General features: G+C 37.9%; 1 protein-coding gene across 1 annotated transcript in view; it reads right to left on the bottom strand.

The window, feature by feature from the left end:
- DCDC2C (doublecortin domain containing 2C) overlaps positions 1 to 19,980 on the bottom strand; it is a 55,424-nt gene that overhangs the window by 13,807 nt on the left and 21,637 nt on the right. Inside the window, exons 7-11 of the mRNA XM_063125133.1 lie at positions 17,118 to 17,286; positions 14,267 to 14,367; positions 10,978 to 11,040; positions 9,109 to 9,150; positions 4,958 to 5,018 (exon numbers count right to left, since the gene is read on the bottom strand). Coding sequence (XP_062981203.1) covers positions 4,958 to 5,018; positions 9,109 to 9,150; positions 10,978 to 11,040; positions 14,267 to 14,367; positions 17,118 to 17,286 — 436 coding nt within the window. The remainder of the gene's footprint in view (positions 1 to 4,957; positions 5,019 to 9,108; positions 9,151 to 10,977; positions 11,041 to 14,266; positions 14,368 to 17,117; positions 17,287 to 19,980) is intronic.

Raw genomic sequence — 19,980 nt, 5'->3', positions numbered from 1 at the left:
ACAAAATATATTGTTTGCTTTCTTCATAACTCTCACATAAAGCTACAAGTCTCATAAAAGAAACATATGAAATATTAGATACTCATATTAAAAGTGAATAATTTTGATTCTAGCAAATGCATTCACTCTGACATGCTGAAACTTTTCACTATATTTTTTCCTCTGACTCCTTAGCCTACTATAGGTAACCAAAGTAGCAAGTGAAAAGGACGACTGAAACATTTCCTACCTAAACTCAGGGGGGGAAATAACGTATGCATCAGATAAAGATTTTGAAGGAAGGATGGCTGGTTTGGTAGTAAAGATAGTATTGCTAATATTTTCTGCTTATGACACAAATGAGTGATGAAGACACAACATATTTTGGGTAATGACTAGAACTGAAAACACTTCAGGGTTAAGCTCGGCCAAAGACAACAGAGACTGAGGGCTCATCTACACCAAGCAGATATTCCACTATGAAAGTGGTATGAAAGTGGTATATAAAGGACAAGAGCCACACTACTGCTTTATGGTGGTATTGAAGTGCACTGACACATGTTGGAACCCATGACACATACCATATACTGCTTTCAAACCTCTTTCGTAGTGTTATATCCTGCTTGGTGTAGATGTGTCATGGGCCCCAACAGTTGTCAGTGTACTTCAGTACCACTATAAAACAGTAGTGTAGATCTTGCAGTGCACTTCAATACTGCTATAAAGCAGTAGTGTGACTCCATATACTGCTTTCATACCACTTTCACAGTGGACTACCCTGCTTAGTGTAGACGAACCCTAAGGACGAGAACTCGGATGCAACTTAAAATCAACTATCCAATTTTGAAAACTTGAAGGAAATCTGTTGGGCAGCACTAGCAAAGAAATGAAATAAATATATTATTACCAAGTCATAGCTGGGAATTTTGGTAGAACAACAACAATACTCCATTGTTTAAAAGTGCTGAGGTTAAGTTCCTATCTTTTTTTGAGCATCACATAACCAGCTCATAAGGAATTATATAAACACTAGAGACGGAGTTGAGAGATTTCAGGATGAGAACATCTCTCCTCACCTTGACTTCTCTTATCCTTTTGGGTCAACTCAAAAATGTTACATAAGTAAAACATTGTACTCTTTTTTAAAAAAAGAAAGGCAGGCTCTTGAAACAATTCTTAGAAAGCTTTTTGAAATGCATTTTGCTCATCACAGTTACCTAGTATTTTTGTAACTATTTTATGCTCTCAGACCATATCTTGTTATCATGTCAAGATAACTTGATAACAGTAAAAGATGGAAAGGACAAGCCTGATCTCAAGAGTCCAGGACCAGAACTACACTAAGCAGGATATAACACTTTGAAAACGTTTTGAAGACTGTATAGGGAGTGTGTCCTGGGCCTCAACAGTTGTCACTACTGTTATAAACCTTTTTAAAGCAGTAGTGTAGATCCTGCCCTGGAAAATTTCGCAGGTGACACTTCACTCCAGGGAATCAAGTGTGATCAGTTAATAGTTGATCTATGATCAGCTACATACAGAAATCCCATCTCTGAGAATCCCTAGACAAGGACAAATCTGTCACATTGGGCAGTATCCAGTGCTGCCTGTACACCAGTGAGACCTACTGTTAGTGCAATGGGAAGCTAGCATTTGCTAGCTCTGCTGACCTGACCTGACCTGACTTGACTCAACCTGAAAACAAGCATTTCAGCTCCTTTCCAGGGTTGCTTTAGGAAGCGCTAGCTTCCTGCTGTGCTAGTGATTTCCACTGGCACAGCACAAACAGCAACAACACAGTGGCAGCATTGGATACTGCCCAGTATGTGTAACAGTCATTAAGCTTCATTATAATGTGGTGTTTGTATGTCTATTATGTAGTTGCACTGGTTAGTCTTTAAGGTGCCATAACACTCTTATTTCTTACCAAGATAGACTCATCTATAAAGTTTATGTTAAATTCCTCTCACTTGCTTTCTGTTGTGAGAGTGTTAGTCCAAAGCATTCCTTATAAATATATGGTTCCCCTCCATATATATCCTTGAATTCTCTCACAGAAAAACAAACACCAAGGGGGTCAGGCTCTCACAGAGTGGGGCGGGAAGGTGGTGCATTAGCTCATATCCTTAAAAACTACACATTTGTAAAAGATACACATTTCTCAATATCTGACATTTCTTAAAACAATTTATCTGGCTTTTGTAGTCAGAAATCTGCAATAGCTTTTCCATGGTACTAGTTAATGAATATAGCTTCACTACTAAGACAGTTATCCATTTCCTTCTCCTTACAAATGAATGCTAACTAGCCTCCCAGCTGACAAAACGGGTTTTAATAGCCATGACAGGAACAAAGATAATAATTCTCAAGAATGAATGAAAAAGCTGATGCAAGACTCTAGTTGAATATGTTACCAGACTTTAATACATTACTGGAAAATATTTCAGAAAAAACACCAAACATTTAACACTATCTGAAACATGTAGATTCACTCACAAGTGTATGTTGGTTTGAAAAATAGTTTTAAGGGGGAACTGCTGTGGGCTGTTTGCTTAAATCAAGGAAGCTACAAGTGTCCTGCTTCTCTCACTATTGCAGAAGAAGCAAAAATGAACCATAACCTTTTAGGTGAAACAACTAAGAATCTTGTGGCACCTTAAAATTATATAGCAGAGCAAAATATGCATTTTTAAAACAGTACAAATAAAACCCTAGATCTACAGAGCCCCTTCTGAGAGTAGCTCAGATTTCTGCCAATGCCCTCTCCCAACTGCATTCCGCCCCCCTGGGCTGCATTGCACACCACTGCCAAAGAGTCACCAACAAAAGTGGCTTGAGGGGCACGCAAGATGCTGCAGTGAAAAGAGAAATAAGAAAACTTCATTGCATGTGTATAGTTTCACATATGGCTCTTTGATCCAAGCTACGGGTTAATACAAAAATAACATGCTCACTCACTCCCAATTATTATTTTTAAAGCAGCAGTAAGAAAGTTCAGAATCCAACATGCCCAAGAAAATGTCAGAGAGCAGGAGGGTGTTCGATAACAACTTAAATCTCACAAATAATGTAGTTGGGCTATCCTTCCTGGGAAGGATATCCCACAATTGTGATATCACTACCAAGAATACTGTGTTGAGGAGACCCAGAGCTAGGACTCGCCTGATCGCAAGGATCAAAGAGGTTCATATGGGAGAAGACGCTCCCTCATGGCCTCTCTTATCAGAGGGTTTGCCTCGGCACAGCACTTTTAGCAGTAATTTAGGCATTGCTTCTACATTGCCTCTATTAATATCAACCGGAATTTCACAGACTTCCCATGTAAATTCTACCCGAATAGAGACTGTACACTACAGTGCTTGACTGAATCCACCCTTTACCGATAAACATCAAACTCTATATGCAACAGTATAAAATACAGTCTAATGAAGAATTAGTAAATTTTAAAAAATGGTAATATGAGGAAAGCTGTAATTCAGCACTCACAAAATCATTCTCATGTTTACAAGCTCAAAAGTCAGCTGAATACATGGAAGTACAGAGACCAAATTTTAAGTCTGCTGATTAAGTCTGAGGCCCAGTATTGGGCAAAAGGCAGGATACAAATAATAATAATAATGATGATGATGATGATGATGATGACGACAGTGGTAGTGTTGCTTTCAAGTTACCTGAATCAGCAGCTAAACATGTTGAGGACCACTCATCTGGCCAGTTGGAGCTTTTTTTGCTTTGAAAAAGACAACTCAGGGCCATGTCAAACAATTAACTTTTAGACCCATACTGCTTAAAGAGATATTTTTAAATATGGTAAGAAGTAAAGAAATCTATCAAATAAACAAATAAACTATTTTAAAATGTACACATAAAAAGTATCATGTTGAATGCAACAAATATGTATCATACATGTAAACTTATCAATGATTGGCTGCAGTGATTTGCTGAGCAAGCACTCAGTGGCAAATCTGAGTTTGCTTCTATGTGATGTTTGAAACTGCCCCAAGGAAAACATGACAGAGATTACAAATGATGTGGAGATAAGAAATATATATCTGTATTTATTCTTAAAATGACTAAATTGAGAAGTATTTGATCTGGGGGGAAACAATGAACATTTTTGATGTTTTACAAAATGTATATATCAGTCTAGGGAATTTATTACCAAAGAACGTTGTAATGATCCCTAGTACAAACTGTTTACTAACTATGATAGCGAAGAGCATAAGTTACAAAGGGCCTGTTCAGACGACACTTCAGGCTCTGTGGTTAGCGAAACTGTGGTCTCTGGGGTTAACACTAACCACAAGCCATGCTGTCGCACACAACACTTTAAGCCATGTTTAGAGTCACTAATCCTGCTGCAGAAGGTCTTACTGTGGTTAGTACTGTATTTCTTTGATTCTAAGACGCACTTTTTTCCCCATATAAACATCTCTAAAAACGGGGTGCGTCTTAGAATCGCAAGTCATTTATTATTTCTTAGAATCAATGCTTTTTTTCTGTTGGTGGTACTGAAATTAGTGTGCGTCTTACAATTGATGGCGTCTTAGAATCGAAGAAATACGGTAAGTGAGCAGGGTTTAGCAAAACACATCACAAGACACTTTAAACCCTGCTGCTCAACCAAAAAAACAAAACCAGCAGGGTTTAAGGTGTCTTCTGAACAGGCCCATATTAAGAAACATAAATTTTTGTCTACCAGATGCTGGGGATTATTAACCAATAGAGGATAACTACTGGCATTGTGCCTTGCTTACAAATTTATCCTTGGCATCTATCTGGATATTCACTGTGGTAGAAATAACATCAAGCTAGACAGAATATGATCTGACCCAGCATGGTAATTCTTATGTTCTAAAAAAAAAATACTCAGTAATCCTTACTCGGCACTAGAATTGATTAATGGCTTAGTATGTGTGCTGTTGTATGTTTCTCTTGTAAAGATATTTCTGTTGCTGAAACAGAAAAAACAACATACCTTTCTTCTTTGATTTACTGAAAAAGAACCCAAACATTTTGTTGAAAACGCCTTTTTTCACCTGAAACAGAAATCATCATTAATTGGGGGTTGTTGTTTTTTTAAAAAAATCAAGGTCATAGAGAGCAAGTAAGTAGAGAGCAACTATGGAATAACAAGATATTTAAATCACTATGGCTTGGATCCTAGCTTTCATGAGTAGAGTTCTGCCAAGAAAACGAGGCTTTCTCACCTTCACCTTCCCACTACAGTGCCCAAAAATCTGTAACTGAGGGTTGAAAGACTTTCCAGAAGAGTATGGGATGTGGTGGGGAAAATACAGCAGAAAGGGGAAATTGGCGAAATTCAGTGACCCTCCTTCTGCGAGTGGAAGTGCATGTCTTCTTGCATGGGGACTCTTTGGATACAGTCTGTGACCCATTCACACATCATGATGAGCCATGTATGAGTAGTGTGCTTGTGCATGCAGCCTGATCACTCCTACTGAAAGCACAAGTGCATAAGCCAGGAAAATCGAACCACTGGCCTATTTTTAGAAACTGTGTGGACTAGCAATCATTCACAAGATATCGGGTGCTTCTAGATGAGTGTTTTATTGTCCAATCACCATGCTTCATTCACATAATTTTTACAGGGCGTCCAGACATAGTCATCTTCAATTTGTAAGCCTCCTGTGTTTTCCCATCACTTCTTTTTTCATGCCAGAAAAACATTCTTCAAGGAGGAAAAGACTGGTTAGCTGCACAATGCCTTTTGATTGGTAGCACTGAAGCCCTGCATCTGAAAGCACCCTTGGATTTTTAGTCTAGCTTATTTAATTGTGATAAAAGATGACAGACTGTACCACAGGCTAGAACAACCTAGTGATTCAAATCCCTTTGAAATTTCAGTATATTTCATAGATGACAGCATAATAATTGCTTTAATAAATCTTATTTCATAATGTGTTAAACAAGGTGCACCTACAGCTTAAAAGTTATGCGATTTATAATAGTGCTGAATTTACTGGAGCATTCTCTCTTAGTAGACGACAAATTGCTAATATATGCTTATCGTGTAATAGTTAGTTTCTGTTCTTCAAAGCCTAATGGACTGATGCGAAGATGCGAAGAACCTTGAATGGCGGTGCAAAAGATTGATTGGGTAGTGATTGCTTGAGAACAAGAACTCACTTTAATTATATAATTATTGAAAAGATTGCGTAATGTTTCCTGAACCCCAGAGGGTTAAGACAAACTATAACTTGATTTTAATTTATTACATTTTGGCACACCATATTTTTGAGAACTAAAATGTGGAATATAGTATCCAACATTCTGATGATCGTGTATATCAGAACTCCTATCCTGAAATGTTTTGCAATTGTTATATACCCACTACATTTGAAAGTAAATAATATTTCTCAATTTTATATCATCCTTTCATGATAGATAGACAGACAGATAGATAGATTCCTTAGGTAGGGTATCCAAATAAAGTCCGAGGCTGCAATCCATCATCCAGTTGAATTGTTTATATTCTGTTGTCTTCTGCATGCAGTAAGGCTGTTTAAGGTGGAAATCCTATACAGACTTAATTGGGCATAAACTCCATTAGATGGGGCTTACTTCTGAGGAGACATGCACAGGATTGTGCTGTAATCCCGGCGTGCAGCTATAGACCACACACTTTAACATTGCAGGTTCTCTCCAACACATTGTTGTTTGGCAGTAACCCATGCTTAGTAGGTTCTAGTCTGTTCAATAGCAATCCTATCTTCAAGGGAGTTTTAAAATACTTAACTGTAGCCACAACAGTATCAAGAACATAAGCAAAGATATTAGCTTAAAGACATTTTGTGAGCAATGCAGAAGAATACCAATTAGAAAATCAATACAGATTTGATTTTTGTAAGTCACAAAATTTCAGAGGAGAGAAAATACTTCATCAAACAATGTGTACTTTATTGACAGTTTTGGCATTATTAATTAAAGAGAACTTCTCTGCTAGTCGTAGACTGCTAAAGTAATCAATAGTAATACATTACTCCTATAGATCTCTGCAAATATTTAAATCCCACAGCTTGTTCAATCCAATATTAGTAGCTAATGCTTTTTAACTATTTCCAGAGCAAATATCTAACATGCTTTACAAATGTTGTTACTGAACAGAAAAGTGTTGTTTATCTCCAGTGCCCTTCAGTACCTTTTAGCCAAGGATTCATGTTTTGCTTTCATTTCTTTTTTACTTCTGGCAAACTTAGTTCAGTGTATCTTAGATTTACTCCAGTATAATTGTCAATTGTCCCCATGTAACACTGTATATAGGCTGCTATTATTCCTTCTTTAATTTTTGCCTAACTCTGGTAAATATTACTAGTCACATGACACTTGGGGTGAACAGGGTCTTACATTTGCCTATATATAAACAAAATAGTGCATCTCGCCAGAGCAATGATGGCATGACCATAGTTCACAATTAATAATATTATTAACACATCAACTTCGAGAAATAAAAAGGTTTAGGAAATGCAGATTTAAAGAATGAATTTTTAATACTGTGGGTATACCAAACCTGGTCCTTTTGAGATATTAGACCTGGTCCAGCCGAAGTTCAGCACACTTAAGGCCCACTGATTTCAATGGGAATGTTAAACACATTTCCAACTGAAATTAACTGCCGTGTTCAAATGTAACAGTGGGAAATAGCAGCAATTTGTGGGTTACTTAACACACAAATTAGGGGGACACATGCCATGCCCAGGCCCAGTTTCCATGAAGAACCTACGACAACCAAACCTGGGCAGTTCAATCGCAAGTTAACCCAGGGTTTATTCTTGGGCTAATTTGAGGCTGTTTAACCCACAAACAACCACAAGTGTTCAGGTTCGGACATCACGGAAACTGGAAGCTACTTATACACAGCTCGCATTACATATCCCTGAAATTTATGGGTTAATTAACCCAAGGATTGCCTCCAGATGACGCCATTAAGTCGAAACAGAGTCAAAGAGTCAGAAAAGTGCTTAACTTTACTGGCGAATGAAACACATTTCAAGTTATTCTGTTTCAGCTACATTTATCACTATTTCTTCCTTCTGTTCTCTTAGTACTAACTACTATTGCTTCCCAAAACTAAAAGAAAAAAGGGAAAGGGAAGGGGAGAGGAGAGGAAAAATGAAAGTCAATGACTTTGGGGTTGTATCGAACCCTGGCTATCTACCAATGGAAAAGAAACCATTGTTGGAAATATCCCCCCCCCAACAGCCCCGATATATCCCCAGGAGATCAAGGTGAAGTGTTGTCATGTGACCAGATGTCCACTTGTGTGACACTGGATCAAAGCCTTGGATCCTAAGTTCCCATGAGTGGAACTCCGCTTACGAGATGTAAATCACTGGCTTATGGGATGTAAATTACTGGCAATGACTTTTGCCAACCTTAAAAATCTGCTTCAGAGGTTTGTGGAGCCCTCTGGAAGATTGTGGGAGGTGGTACTGCAAAATTAACAAAAACTGCTTTTACCACCACCTTCTGTGAGAGCCTCTGCTTGATCAGAGACCCTTCTATGAATGGCACCCCAGGATCCAAACCAATGGCTGCATTAATTTCATAGACAATATAGAGAAATTTAGCCACTTAGGTAAATGGGAAATAATATTATACATGTAAGGACCCAATCGTTTCATTTCACTTCACCACGGTCTTGACAGGAAGAAAGTCCATTTCATCAGATGCAGAAATCTAGGCAGTCTTTATTGTTTCAACAGAACTACTGAGATATTTTAGAACACACATTTTATGATTATCTAAGAACAGGAAGTGCACAGTCCTCACTGCTTCTGAAAATTTTATGAAGGCATGATTGCACAATTTTGAAGGCTGTGTAGAAATGATGGTTTCTGAAGGACAATGGGAAGGACTTCCCACTTAATGCTACCATGGCAATAGTCTCATCCAGCAGTGATAAACTACACAGATTAGATGAAGAAAAGAGAGAAACATCGCTGTAGGATCTAAAGCTTCTTAAGTAATTCCTATCCTAATTGTAGATGCTTCCTAACCCCATATGAAGAATGAGGGAAACACTAATAACCTCTATTCAATACTTCAACTTTTGCAGTTTCATAGAAACAGCAAATGCATTGAAAAATCTGGGTATTTAATACAGACCGGTTTCTCCATCTCTTCTTCAACTTCAACTTCTTCTTTAGCCTACATGTAAAAAAGCATAAACAAGCCTTAGCCTTTTTTCATTTTATTTTCTAAATCTGTAATTAAGATGGACAACATTTGATTCAGTTTATGCATACACAAAACGTATGAGTACAGATTCTGATGTTACTAAAGGTTCTCCTCTATGAAAAAGCTAGCCTTTTAACTACATTTTGGGATAGTCCTATTTCCAAAAATATTTAATTAATAATTCAAGGGGATATACAAAGAAGTAAAATGCTGCAAAGAATGAGCTGCAAAGAATGGAAGTCACTGGCAGAAGAGTTTTCCCCTTGCCCTACCTACCCCTGACAAATCTGCTCTGGATTAAAATACAAATGACCATTTAAAAAACACACAATCATAAACAGAGGTTCAGACTATTCCCCAAAGCCCTAACAGAACAAAAAAAAGTTTTTGCCTGCCTCCAGGAACACAGGAAGGAGAAAGCCAGTCTAGCCTCCCTGGGAAGGGAGTTCCAGAGGCTTGGAGCAGCCTACAAGACAACTCTGTTACCTTCATTGTCCTATTTATGAACTTCGCAGTATCTGCGCTTTTAAGGACTCCTGCCCTGATTCAGCAGGGTTGTTGTTATGTCAAATACATGCTTCAAACTAACTGGAAATCACAAGTTAGAATCAACTGGAAATCTTATGCTTTTAATCAACAATTTGCACCCAAATCTTTTGAGCAGATATGCCAGCAAGTTAAATGACCTGGATGGGGTACAAGAATTGCTACTTCTGCACACCACCACAATCAACAGCTTTGTGGGCTAAAGCAGGTCACAGCCCTGATGTTACAGGGTGACTTCTGGCGTCCCCAAGGTGGATACAATTGTGCAGCAAAGAAGCATCACACAATGTTCTTATGAATCAGAGAGCGGAAGGGGACAGGACTGAGGATAACTACATGACACCCTAAACATATTTCAGCAACCTCAGATTCACCTACAGTGTCATAAATCTACATATCTGATATAGAGTTGAAACTTCTTATAATGTGCTACAATAACTACAGTGACAGGAGCTACTCTGTGCTATTACAACTATACATATATTGAGGACCAGTACATCTTAAAGTTATTCTTAATATTGCATTTGGGTAGAATTCCCCCTATTTCCTTGCTTTAAGTAACAACACTGACATTAAAAGTGTACCTATTAGTTATGAATGTTTCTATTTCCTATATTAAATATATTTTTTAAAAGTAGTGAAGAATCAAGCAATGTGCCTTGGTTTGATTCAGTCAAACTCAGAGTAGACCTCACTGAAATCAATGGACTTAAATTAGTCATGGCTAACTTAAGTCCTATTGATTTCAATGGGTTTACTCTAAGTATGACTAAACCTAGCTCAAACCTTCTGTCCACAATAGCATGTGTATGAATCTTTAATAAAAGTATTTTTCTCAGTCAGTCCGAACCAATGCTGTCTCTTGAGCTGGAGTAAAGCAGTGAAAGATTTTTCTATTTAGCTGCTAGTCAAATCAATTACCGTATTTCTTCGATTGTAAGACACCATCGATCGTAAGACGTACACTAATTTCAGTACCACCAACAGAAAAAAAAAACCCCTAAGACACACCCGCGATTCTAAGACGCACCCCATTTTTAGAGATGCTTATATGGGGGGAAAAGTGTGTCTTAGAATCGAAGAAATAGGGTATGAAACCCATTTCAAATGCCACAAAATGATTGGCTTGGGTTTTAAGATTCATTTGTTTTTCTTCTTTAACCAAATTGGCAAACAAGACCTCAGTATCAAGATTCCATTTTAAATATCGAATATTGTTCTCCAGTACTGTAAAACAAAAACAAAACTAACCTGTTCTTCTAGACTCCCAACATTTGAATAAATTTCCTCTTCTTGGACAACCTCAGCTGGAGCCTTGCGTAAGATAAATTCCAATTAAGATTTGCATGAACAGAAGGAAATAAAACAAATGCTTTCATATATCAGAAAAATCAAGCAGTCACCTTCTTTCCAGAAGATAAGGTACAGTTATGCCTAAAAGAAGCTTGCAAGCCAAGTATACACTTGGAACTGTCAGAAGCTCCATTTTTCAAGATTCAAATCTTCAGTGGTACTCTATTTCTGAAGATTCAGGAAGGACTTTTTTGACTACACATATTATCATTTATATTTTGCAATCTAAGTCCATAGTCCTCAATGTTAAATTAACATCTTCAGTGCTAATTTAAAAGACAGCATTCAAAGAAATTAAACTATCTTCATTTGCTTTGCTTTTTTGAAGAATTATATTGGCAGATAAACAAGCTAATAAAAGCAGCGCAGTCATCAAAATATCTGACATCAAAAATCCTAATGTAGTAAGTGAAACATAACAGCTTTGAGAACCAAAACTTGCAAGCCTATATTAAGGCCTTAGCTAGACCTAAGGTTTATCTCGGGGTCGTCCCGGGGTTGTCCCTGCCTGCTCCCGGGATCCCCTGTGTGTCATTTACATAAACAAGGATGAACCCGGGACGATCCCGGGATAAACCTTAGATCTAGCTAAGGCCTAAGTTTCAATGGAAGAATGATCACAGAGTAAACATATATACTTCTTATATATTCTTGAAATATTGTTTTACAGAAATCACTGAATATTTCGGGACAAACATTTTCAATGAAAAAAGGGGTTTGGGGGGCTGCTGAGATGATTCTCGAAGACCCCCAAAGCTTTCCGTTTTTGCAATCGTTTGTTACTGCTCCCAGTCCTGATGACTGGAGTTTTAATAAATATACCTTCTTCCTAGTAACAACGACATAGTCACATAGCCAATCAAATATGGCTATGTGATAATGTCACTGAGAGCAAGCTAATATAGGGTGACCATATGAAAAGGAGGACAGGGCTCCTGTATCTTTAACAGTTGTATAGAAAAGGGAATTTCAGCAGGTATCATTTATGTATATGGAAAACCTGGTGAAATGTCCTCTTCATCACAGCAGTTAAAGGTGCAGGAGCTATACTAGAGTGACCAGATTTAAAAGCAAGCAGAGCACCTGCAATTTTAACTGTTGTGATGAAGAGGAAATTTCACCAGGTTCCCCATATATACAAACGACCCCTGCTGAAATTCCCTTTTCAATGCAACTGTTAAAGATACAGGAGCCCCGTCCTCCTTTTCATATGGTCACCCTAATTTATACCAAAGCTTCCTTCTCAAAAATAACTGGAAAGGGTGGGCTCATTTCCCAGGGGAAGAAAATGTTTGCAAAATGAAAAGCCTCATTTTGGCTCAGAAAGAAAAGGAAAGGAAAGAAAGTCAGAGAAATTGCTTGTTTCAGGAGACAATGGCCTAATCTACACCAAGCAGGATATTGCACTAGGAAAGTGGTATGAAAGCAGTATAAAAGAGGTAGGAGCCACACTACCGCTTTATAGCAGTATTGAAGTGCACTGACAACTGTTGGGGCCCATTGACACATACCATATACCGCTTTCATACCGCTATATCCTGCTTGGTGTGGCTCCTGCCTTTTATAGTCAGCTTTCATACCATTTTTATAGTGCAATATCCTGCTTGGTGTAGGTGAGCCCAACGTAAAGCTATAGGAATAGCCTGAATATACAGAAGTAACAAACCAGAAGTGTAGAATGAAGTTTCCATTAATGAAATACACTCAGAAGTAAATTCCACAGAATGAATGAAGCTTAGCTTTGGGCTTTTAACATACAAAGAGTTTCTCCATTTCTATATTTAGTTGTCTCATAGCCTAAGTTCCTACAAACGCCTTCCCCCACTCTCCCATTTGATCATGGAACAATTAAACATATATTAAAGACTTACTGAATAAGAATTGGATTTTCCCCTCATTGTATCTCGAATACTCTCATTACAATTAATACTGAATACATGAAGCCCAGAACTGAAATTCTCCACTTTAATTTTGTTAGATTTGATAGCAATAATAGGTTAACATCTTGATATTTAAAGTGTTATAAGGTGGATTGCACCAGTGCATTTCTTTTTAAAAACAAAAATATGTAGAAGGATTGAGTGTGCAGGGAAAAAAAGAGAGTATGTCTATACTACACATTATACCAATTCTATCTATATTACTTTAATGCTCCCACCAAAAGTCCTGGGAATTGTAATAGAATAGGGGTTGCAAGATTTTTTTTAGAGGTCTCTATTCTCCACCAACACCATACACCACTGTCATTCCCAGGGTGCTTTAGGAAGATGGAATTACTGTTAAATCATTGTGCCTGCAGTGCAGATATGCTCTGCAAAAGACGAGAGAAGGGAAAAATACAGAGAAAGATACGGAAAAAACTTAAAACTGTGTCCCATATTTCAGGGTGGGGCTAAAAGTGCATCCCAGATCTGAAAAGATGGTAAACGAATCTCTGGTTTGGCAGAAAATAAACACACCCAAATACCTAGAATGTTATTTCACAACCTGCTTTCCTCCAGATGTTTTGGACTGCAACACCAGCAGCAGCAGCCATCATGGCCAATTGACAGGGATGATGAGAGTTGTAATCCAAAATACCTGGACACCACCAAGTTGAGGAAGGCTAATTTAGTGGGACAATCTAGCCAAATCTGAGCATTTCTGTCCTCTCACTTATAATAGGAGAGATTTAAGTATATGTTTAACATTCCATTGAAATCAACAGTAGCTGAAATCCAAACGGCTCTGCCTGGCATCATGCTTATTTTATCTCCCCAACCTCACTGTAGCCTCTCACTCCACTCAAAAAGCCAATTGCTAATGCTGGGGATCCTCAGGAAGAAATTTAACATGGCAGAAGGGGATGCATCCAGAAGTCACAGCTGTGTTAAAAAAAAACTGTTCTCTGCTCTTTCACAGATCAGCTTGCACTGGGCCAGATCAACACCAAGCAGGATATGACACTTTGAAAACTGTATATGGAGTGTGTCCTGGGCCCCAACAGTTGTCACTACTGTTATAAACCATTTTAAAGCAGTAGTGTAGATCCTGCCCTGGTCAATGAGAATTAAATGCACTGAAGTTTGTCTGGATTGCACCCTATCATTCTTGCGTATCATCCCGCCACCCCACAAGTCCAGACAGATGGGAGAGAGAGTTGTGCTAATCAATTCATTTAGGGAAAATAAATATTCTTTGAATCTACCTGATCAAAGGGCATGTCCACTTGTACATCTTTGTCTTCTTGTACCTCTTGAGCCCCTTCAATTTCAGTTGGGGATTTTTGAGCTTTATAGACACTGTGTCCTGAAAATTAATGTGATTTTTAAAAAATGAACCACTATTTATCCCACACTGTGAAAATCACTAGTATAAATAAATTCTAACAATACTTACACATAGCTGAAAAGCAATTATTTTTTGCTGAGCATTATTTGTATAAAAGAAAAGGCTCTGCCTTATTTTCAGACAGCCACCTAATAAATTCCAATATTTTGAAAGGTTTTATTTCTGCATTAAGGAACTTTAGTAATAATAAACAAGAAAGGAGATGAAAATATTACACACATTTGCAAGTGTCAATTGATAAACAGAAACATTAAAAATTAATACATGTTTAATCTTTGTCTATAAAGAGAAAATGGTAACTGCAATGTGATTATAAATTTTAAATATTTCTGATTTCTACACATCAGACTGCTGTTAAAGGCACAAGAACAGAGCAGGACAGTTTTCTGATTGGTTGGTAACCCTACCTGCAAGCATGCAGCAGCCTAATATGAAATTGCAAAATACAAAACAAGATAAAGGCTATGTTAACTCAGCTGGCAAAACTACTTCCATCAGGGGTTTACCCTGTTCTGAAATGGTAGTTGATGCTATCCTGTTACTGGCACTGAGTAGAGAAGAGATGTGAAACCAATATGGTTGTAAGCTTTTAATGATTTATTACAAAACATCCTGCACAGCACAAGCTTCTATGACAGATACTTTAAACAGAGGTGATTACTTTTTCTATGTTGTTATTCTACTACATGTTATATTATATATAGTGCCACCGTTTACCAAAGATGACACTATTAAATGTAAAGACATTTCTGCCCATTCTACATTACCCACCCCACTGCCCTGCTAGAGCTACACATTTGTCACTATGATCATATAACTCCCTTGATTTCATCATTTTCTTTCTGACAGGGATCCTGTTCCCTGAACAGCTTAAGTAGGAATTCAGTATATGAAACTTCATGGCAGATACGGTATTGGTAAAAGCTTCACCTACAGAACTTTTGCTTGTTTAAATGCACAGGAGCTCTGATAGAAAAAAAGGTTAGCAACCCTGGCTATTTCTTTCCTTAAGTCTTGTCACTGGCTCTCTACTACCTGCAGCTTCAATCCAAGTATTTATATTAAATATAAAATTCTTGACCTCTCTGGCCCTATCTAATGGGCCTGTTCAGATAACACGCTAAGCCATGGTTAGGCCGCTAATCCTTTTGCAGAAAATGGTTAGTAAGCGTGTTTAAACCGTGGTTATGTAGCCACTATGGTTAGGAATGGTTCACATGACATGCTAAGCGTGTCATTTGGACAGGATCAATTTCTCTATATTCCACAATTTCCTCTTACTGCTACCTTATGCATTATGAGCTGTGGTTGTGCTTTCTGTCACGCTGTTTCTTATGCCTGGAACAACCTTTTCTTTTCTGTTGTTCAGCAAAAATTAGCTAGTCAACCACAGCCTTGTCTTAGGCCCCTAAACACACTTGCCAGGAAGTGAACTCCAAGGAATATGGTTTAGGAATGAAGCGAGATTATAAACAGTCCAAGAAGGAACTGTGTTACTTTTTTATTCGGTACAATATATAATAAACCTCTGATGCTAAATAAATTTTAAAGAACCCATAACACAGCATGTAATGTAAGACTATACATTACATAGTGTTTGTGGACAAAGGCCAGTGCAATTAAATGCAACATCATCTCTCGTCCTAATAAGGCATTGAGAGTAAAAAGCTGCTCAGTCACAACTATTGAAAATCCAACTTCTGATTTAGGTATACAACTTGTTTATACACAGCAATTTAAGCAGGATCCTAACAGCAGTTTAGACTCATGTAAGGGCTGTCCTGGTGGCATATAGTTTTTCTTTGAATAGCTGATCCCCCATACCATATAACCAACCATTAAAAAAAAAAGAGGGTTTTTAAAAAGAAGTTCATTAGGAGAATGGAAACGAGGTTGATGTTCTTGAAAAAGAAGTCTACAGGCACCCTTAAGCCACAGAATTTTAGATCCTGGACATTAATAAGAAAAAAGAGACATGTTTAATATGAATAAAATTTGCATCAGTTTGCAAATACTTCTCAATCTATAATAATAAGAGAGGATGTGTGTGTGTGCGCGCACACGCACGCGTATCCATCTTTCAAAAACACTGCACCAAGGCTATGAAACCTAGACATCTAAAACTTGGAAAGCATACTCAGAGGGACATAGGGGTGTGCACTTTAGGGTTATTTTTTAAAACAACAACAACAACACATTAATTCATTTTAATTAATGCAAATTTGTCCATGTAGTGGAAGTCTGCAGAAACATCTTCAGCCACTAGAGAAAGACTACCAGCTTTGCATTCTATACACAGTGTTATAGTCCTGCCCCTCCCCGCTGCTGTGGATCAGCCTCCCTCTCAGGAGAGGGGGGGAATAGAATGGACAGCTCCTTCCCTCAAGGGGCTATAGGGATGCCATCAGGCATGGTTTTACTCAGACGAGGAGGACACAATATGTCCAACTCTGACAGCTGTGTAAGTTTGCTTGAAGGACTATTCCAACCTGTGTGAAGCCATGTCCATTCACTAGTAAGAAATACAATGATTTTGGTTGCTCTAATGCACAAGTTACATTGATTACAAATGTTTAGGCATAAACAACCATAGCGAATATCTTAGAATTAAAGAAAGAGCAGAGAATTAGGGGGGGAACAGCATATAAACACCAAGTCTGTTTAATAACTATGCAGTCTTAGGCACCAGATACAGTATTTCATGTTACCATCAGTGGATGACAGTGGTGTAGGAGCCGTTTCACCACTTGCCTTCTTGGGTTTTGCTTTCTCGGGTTTTGCATAATAAACCGAAGCCCTATCTCCTGCGCCTCGTTTTAATGGTTCTACAGGATGATGAATGTTTCCTTCCCGTTTAGATTGTTCTATAATGGGAGACTGAAAGAAACACAAGTAACATCCAAATGGTTGTTACATTATTATTATTATTATTATTATTATTATTATTTATTGCATTTGTATATTGCCCCATAGCCGAAGCTCTCTGGGCGGTTCACATATTTCTTTAAAGTTGTAGCAAATGACTGCTCACATACCATTATTGTGTGTGTGTTTTTAAAAAGTAAAACAGTTTGGTACTGAAAAAACAACTTTTAAGGAGTAAATATTTCCTACTCTTACTGGATTTCCTACTGCTACTGTTGGTGCTCTGGTGCTCAGCAAAGCCTACCCTATTGTGATGGAGGTGGGAAGACAGCTGGGGGTTAAGGGGTTCTTCTGGACTCCAAAAATCATAGTGTCTGTCTTCCCAGTCCCTGAGAAGGGGGGCTTTCGATTGTCAACTGGTTGAACTGCTCAGCAAATCTACATGAAATAAATTGCCAGCTTATTCTGAAGTCAATCCATCTGTAGGCATAACAAAATTGAAGGCACATGCAAAAGCCATTTGGCTGTTTTCCTAAGTAAATCTCATCATTCAAGTGGGAGCCCGTGTTCTTCTTCATAGGACACACTTGTAATCTGAACATTTATTAAAATGGAAGACTGGCTATCTTTTGAACTCTGATGTAGCCTCTTTATGATCTTGACTGATGACAGGGAATGTTTCACATTTATTGTGAGGTACTGCCTTGTCCCTGGAATTACTAATCTAAAATGTCAGCTCTGAAGCATGCATTCTCCTCTGAACTTTATGTATCTGGCTTAATGCATTATACTGCTGTGTTTTATTAGTAAGTTCCTATGAAGTACTCCCTTTCTCCAAAACACTGAAATAAAAGTCTCTCTTTAACCTTATCTTTTCATCTGTGACACAGCTTCTCTTTAGAACTTATTACAGAAGAGGTTTTTTAAAAAACACTCACATACACACTTATACCGTGTTCAGTTTATGTCCAGTATTTAATATTTAATCGGACAAAAATGTATGTATGTAGTAAACTAATAATCCAAGCATACACCATTATTTTCATTGAGTTATAGATTTTCATATTAACAAGGAAATTTTACAATATAGGAATGGCATGTAAATAAATTATTCCCTAATGCTGTTCCATACAACCTTTTTTCACTACTGTTATGACTCTTCCACTAATGTTTTATGACTCTGAAGCTTACTGCAAATGTGAAAGAAGCAGGTAAACAAACAACGTTTCAGTCCAAAAGGCAACCTGATCTTATGCTACTTGTGCTATCATCCTCTCCTCCCCACACCAGGCAGGCAAGCATATAATTCCATTAATACCTGGGAGCCAGACACCACTTCATGCAGCTATTACCACCATTACGATCCTGGCTGTGCCTATGATACACGCAGTGCCTCTGAGCTGCATGGTATCTGGCTGTCAGATGTGCTTGGGGTTTGCCAAGGCTTGGCTGCTTGCATTGGCATGAGTATCAGTGCTGTGGCACACAGTGCATCTCAGCTTGGGGAGTGGGGGTGGAATTAACAGCCACCAGAAAAGGTAAAGCAGTTTATAAATCACATTTTCATTATATACAGACAACAAAAAAAGTATTAATTACCTTGGAAAGTCTTCCCATCACTCAACTTTAAGAGAGAATATAAATGTACTTATTTGCATTCATACAAAGTAAAACTACAAAGGGTTATTTTGCATCACAAAGACTAACACATTTATTGTGGCATGAGCTCTGGGTGACTACAAGACCTGGAAAGTATCGCTGTCGCTTTCACAACAGACAGCTACTCCTCCGGAATTGGTACACAGCCTTATAAGCTGCTACTGATACCACACATTTACCTAAACTACTTCAATTTTTCTCATGGTGATATCCTTTCTTTGGCTACTATTCTCCTAAAAATATTCATAATTAAAAGACAGAATACTAATTGTGCCCATTTAATCACACATATTATGCATATTCATGGAAATTTTAATGGGAATTTAATGTGTATGGTTTTGTTGCTTGTTGCTTGATGCCTTGGATGCCAAGGACTTGGAGTGGAAGAAGAAAATGCAGTAGTGCTGTTCGTGAACTCTCGCAGATGACTTCTTGCAGCACAGTCTATCAGAGGCTGCTGTGTTACAGTATTAGAAAGAGTGAATAATTCACTGTTGCAGTAGCCAAAAAGGGTCTTGAGAAAAGGGTTGCGCAAGGTTTTACTTAAGAGCCTGTGAAAGCAGACAAACTCCTCTATATTTGGCGTCAGTTTTCTCATACAGCACTGAACCGCTAAGTCAGAAATAGCTCTTCGTGACTGGGAGAAGCTTTCCATTAACAGAAGGGCACATTTGGATCCGACCCTATGATATTTCAAATTTGCTGTTCTTTATAGATTTTTGTAATGGCCATTGGCTAAACAATAAAGATTGATTGGACCAACAGACTGCACACCAAAGAGCACCATCTTTGAAGGTATATTTAGGATCCCTATATCTTTTCCAGCAATCATTATAGAGGAAGTTGGGCAAATGCCAGTACAGAAACTGAGTATTTTAAACTTGAGCAAATAGGGTAGGAGTAAGCTAGTATGGGAAGATCAGATATGGGAACAGTGTAATAGGCACAAGGAAATGTGAGAAGAAAAATGTTTTTATGTGCACATTTTATTTCTTCTCATTACAGATAATTCTGAACTAAGCTAATTTCTAGAACTACAGGATTCAC

Source organism: Elgaria multicarinata, chromosome 4, assembly GCF_023053635.1.
Source record: "Elgaria multicarinata webbii isolate HBS135686 ecotype San Diego chromosome 4, rElgMul1.1.pri, whole genome shotgun sequence".
In the NCBI taxonomy this organism is placed as follows: Eukaryota; Metazoa; Chordata; class Lepidosauria; order Squamata; family Anguidae; genus Elgaria; species Elgaria multicarinata.
Note: the sequence above shows the minus strand (reverse complement) of the source record. Positions and strands in the feature narration are given on the sequence as shown.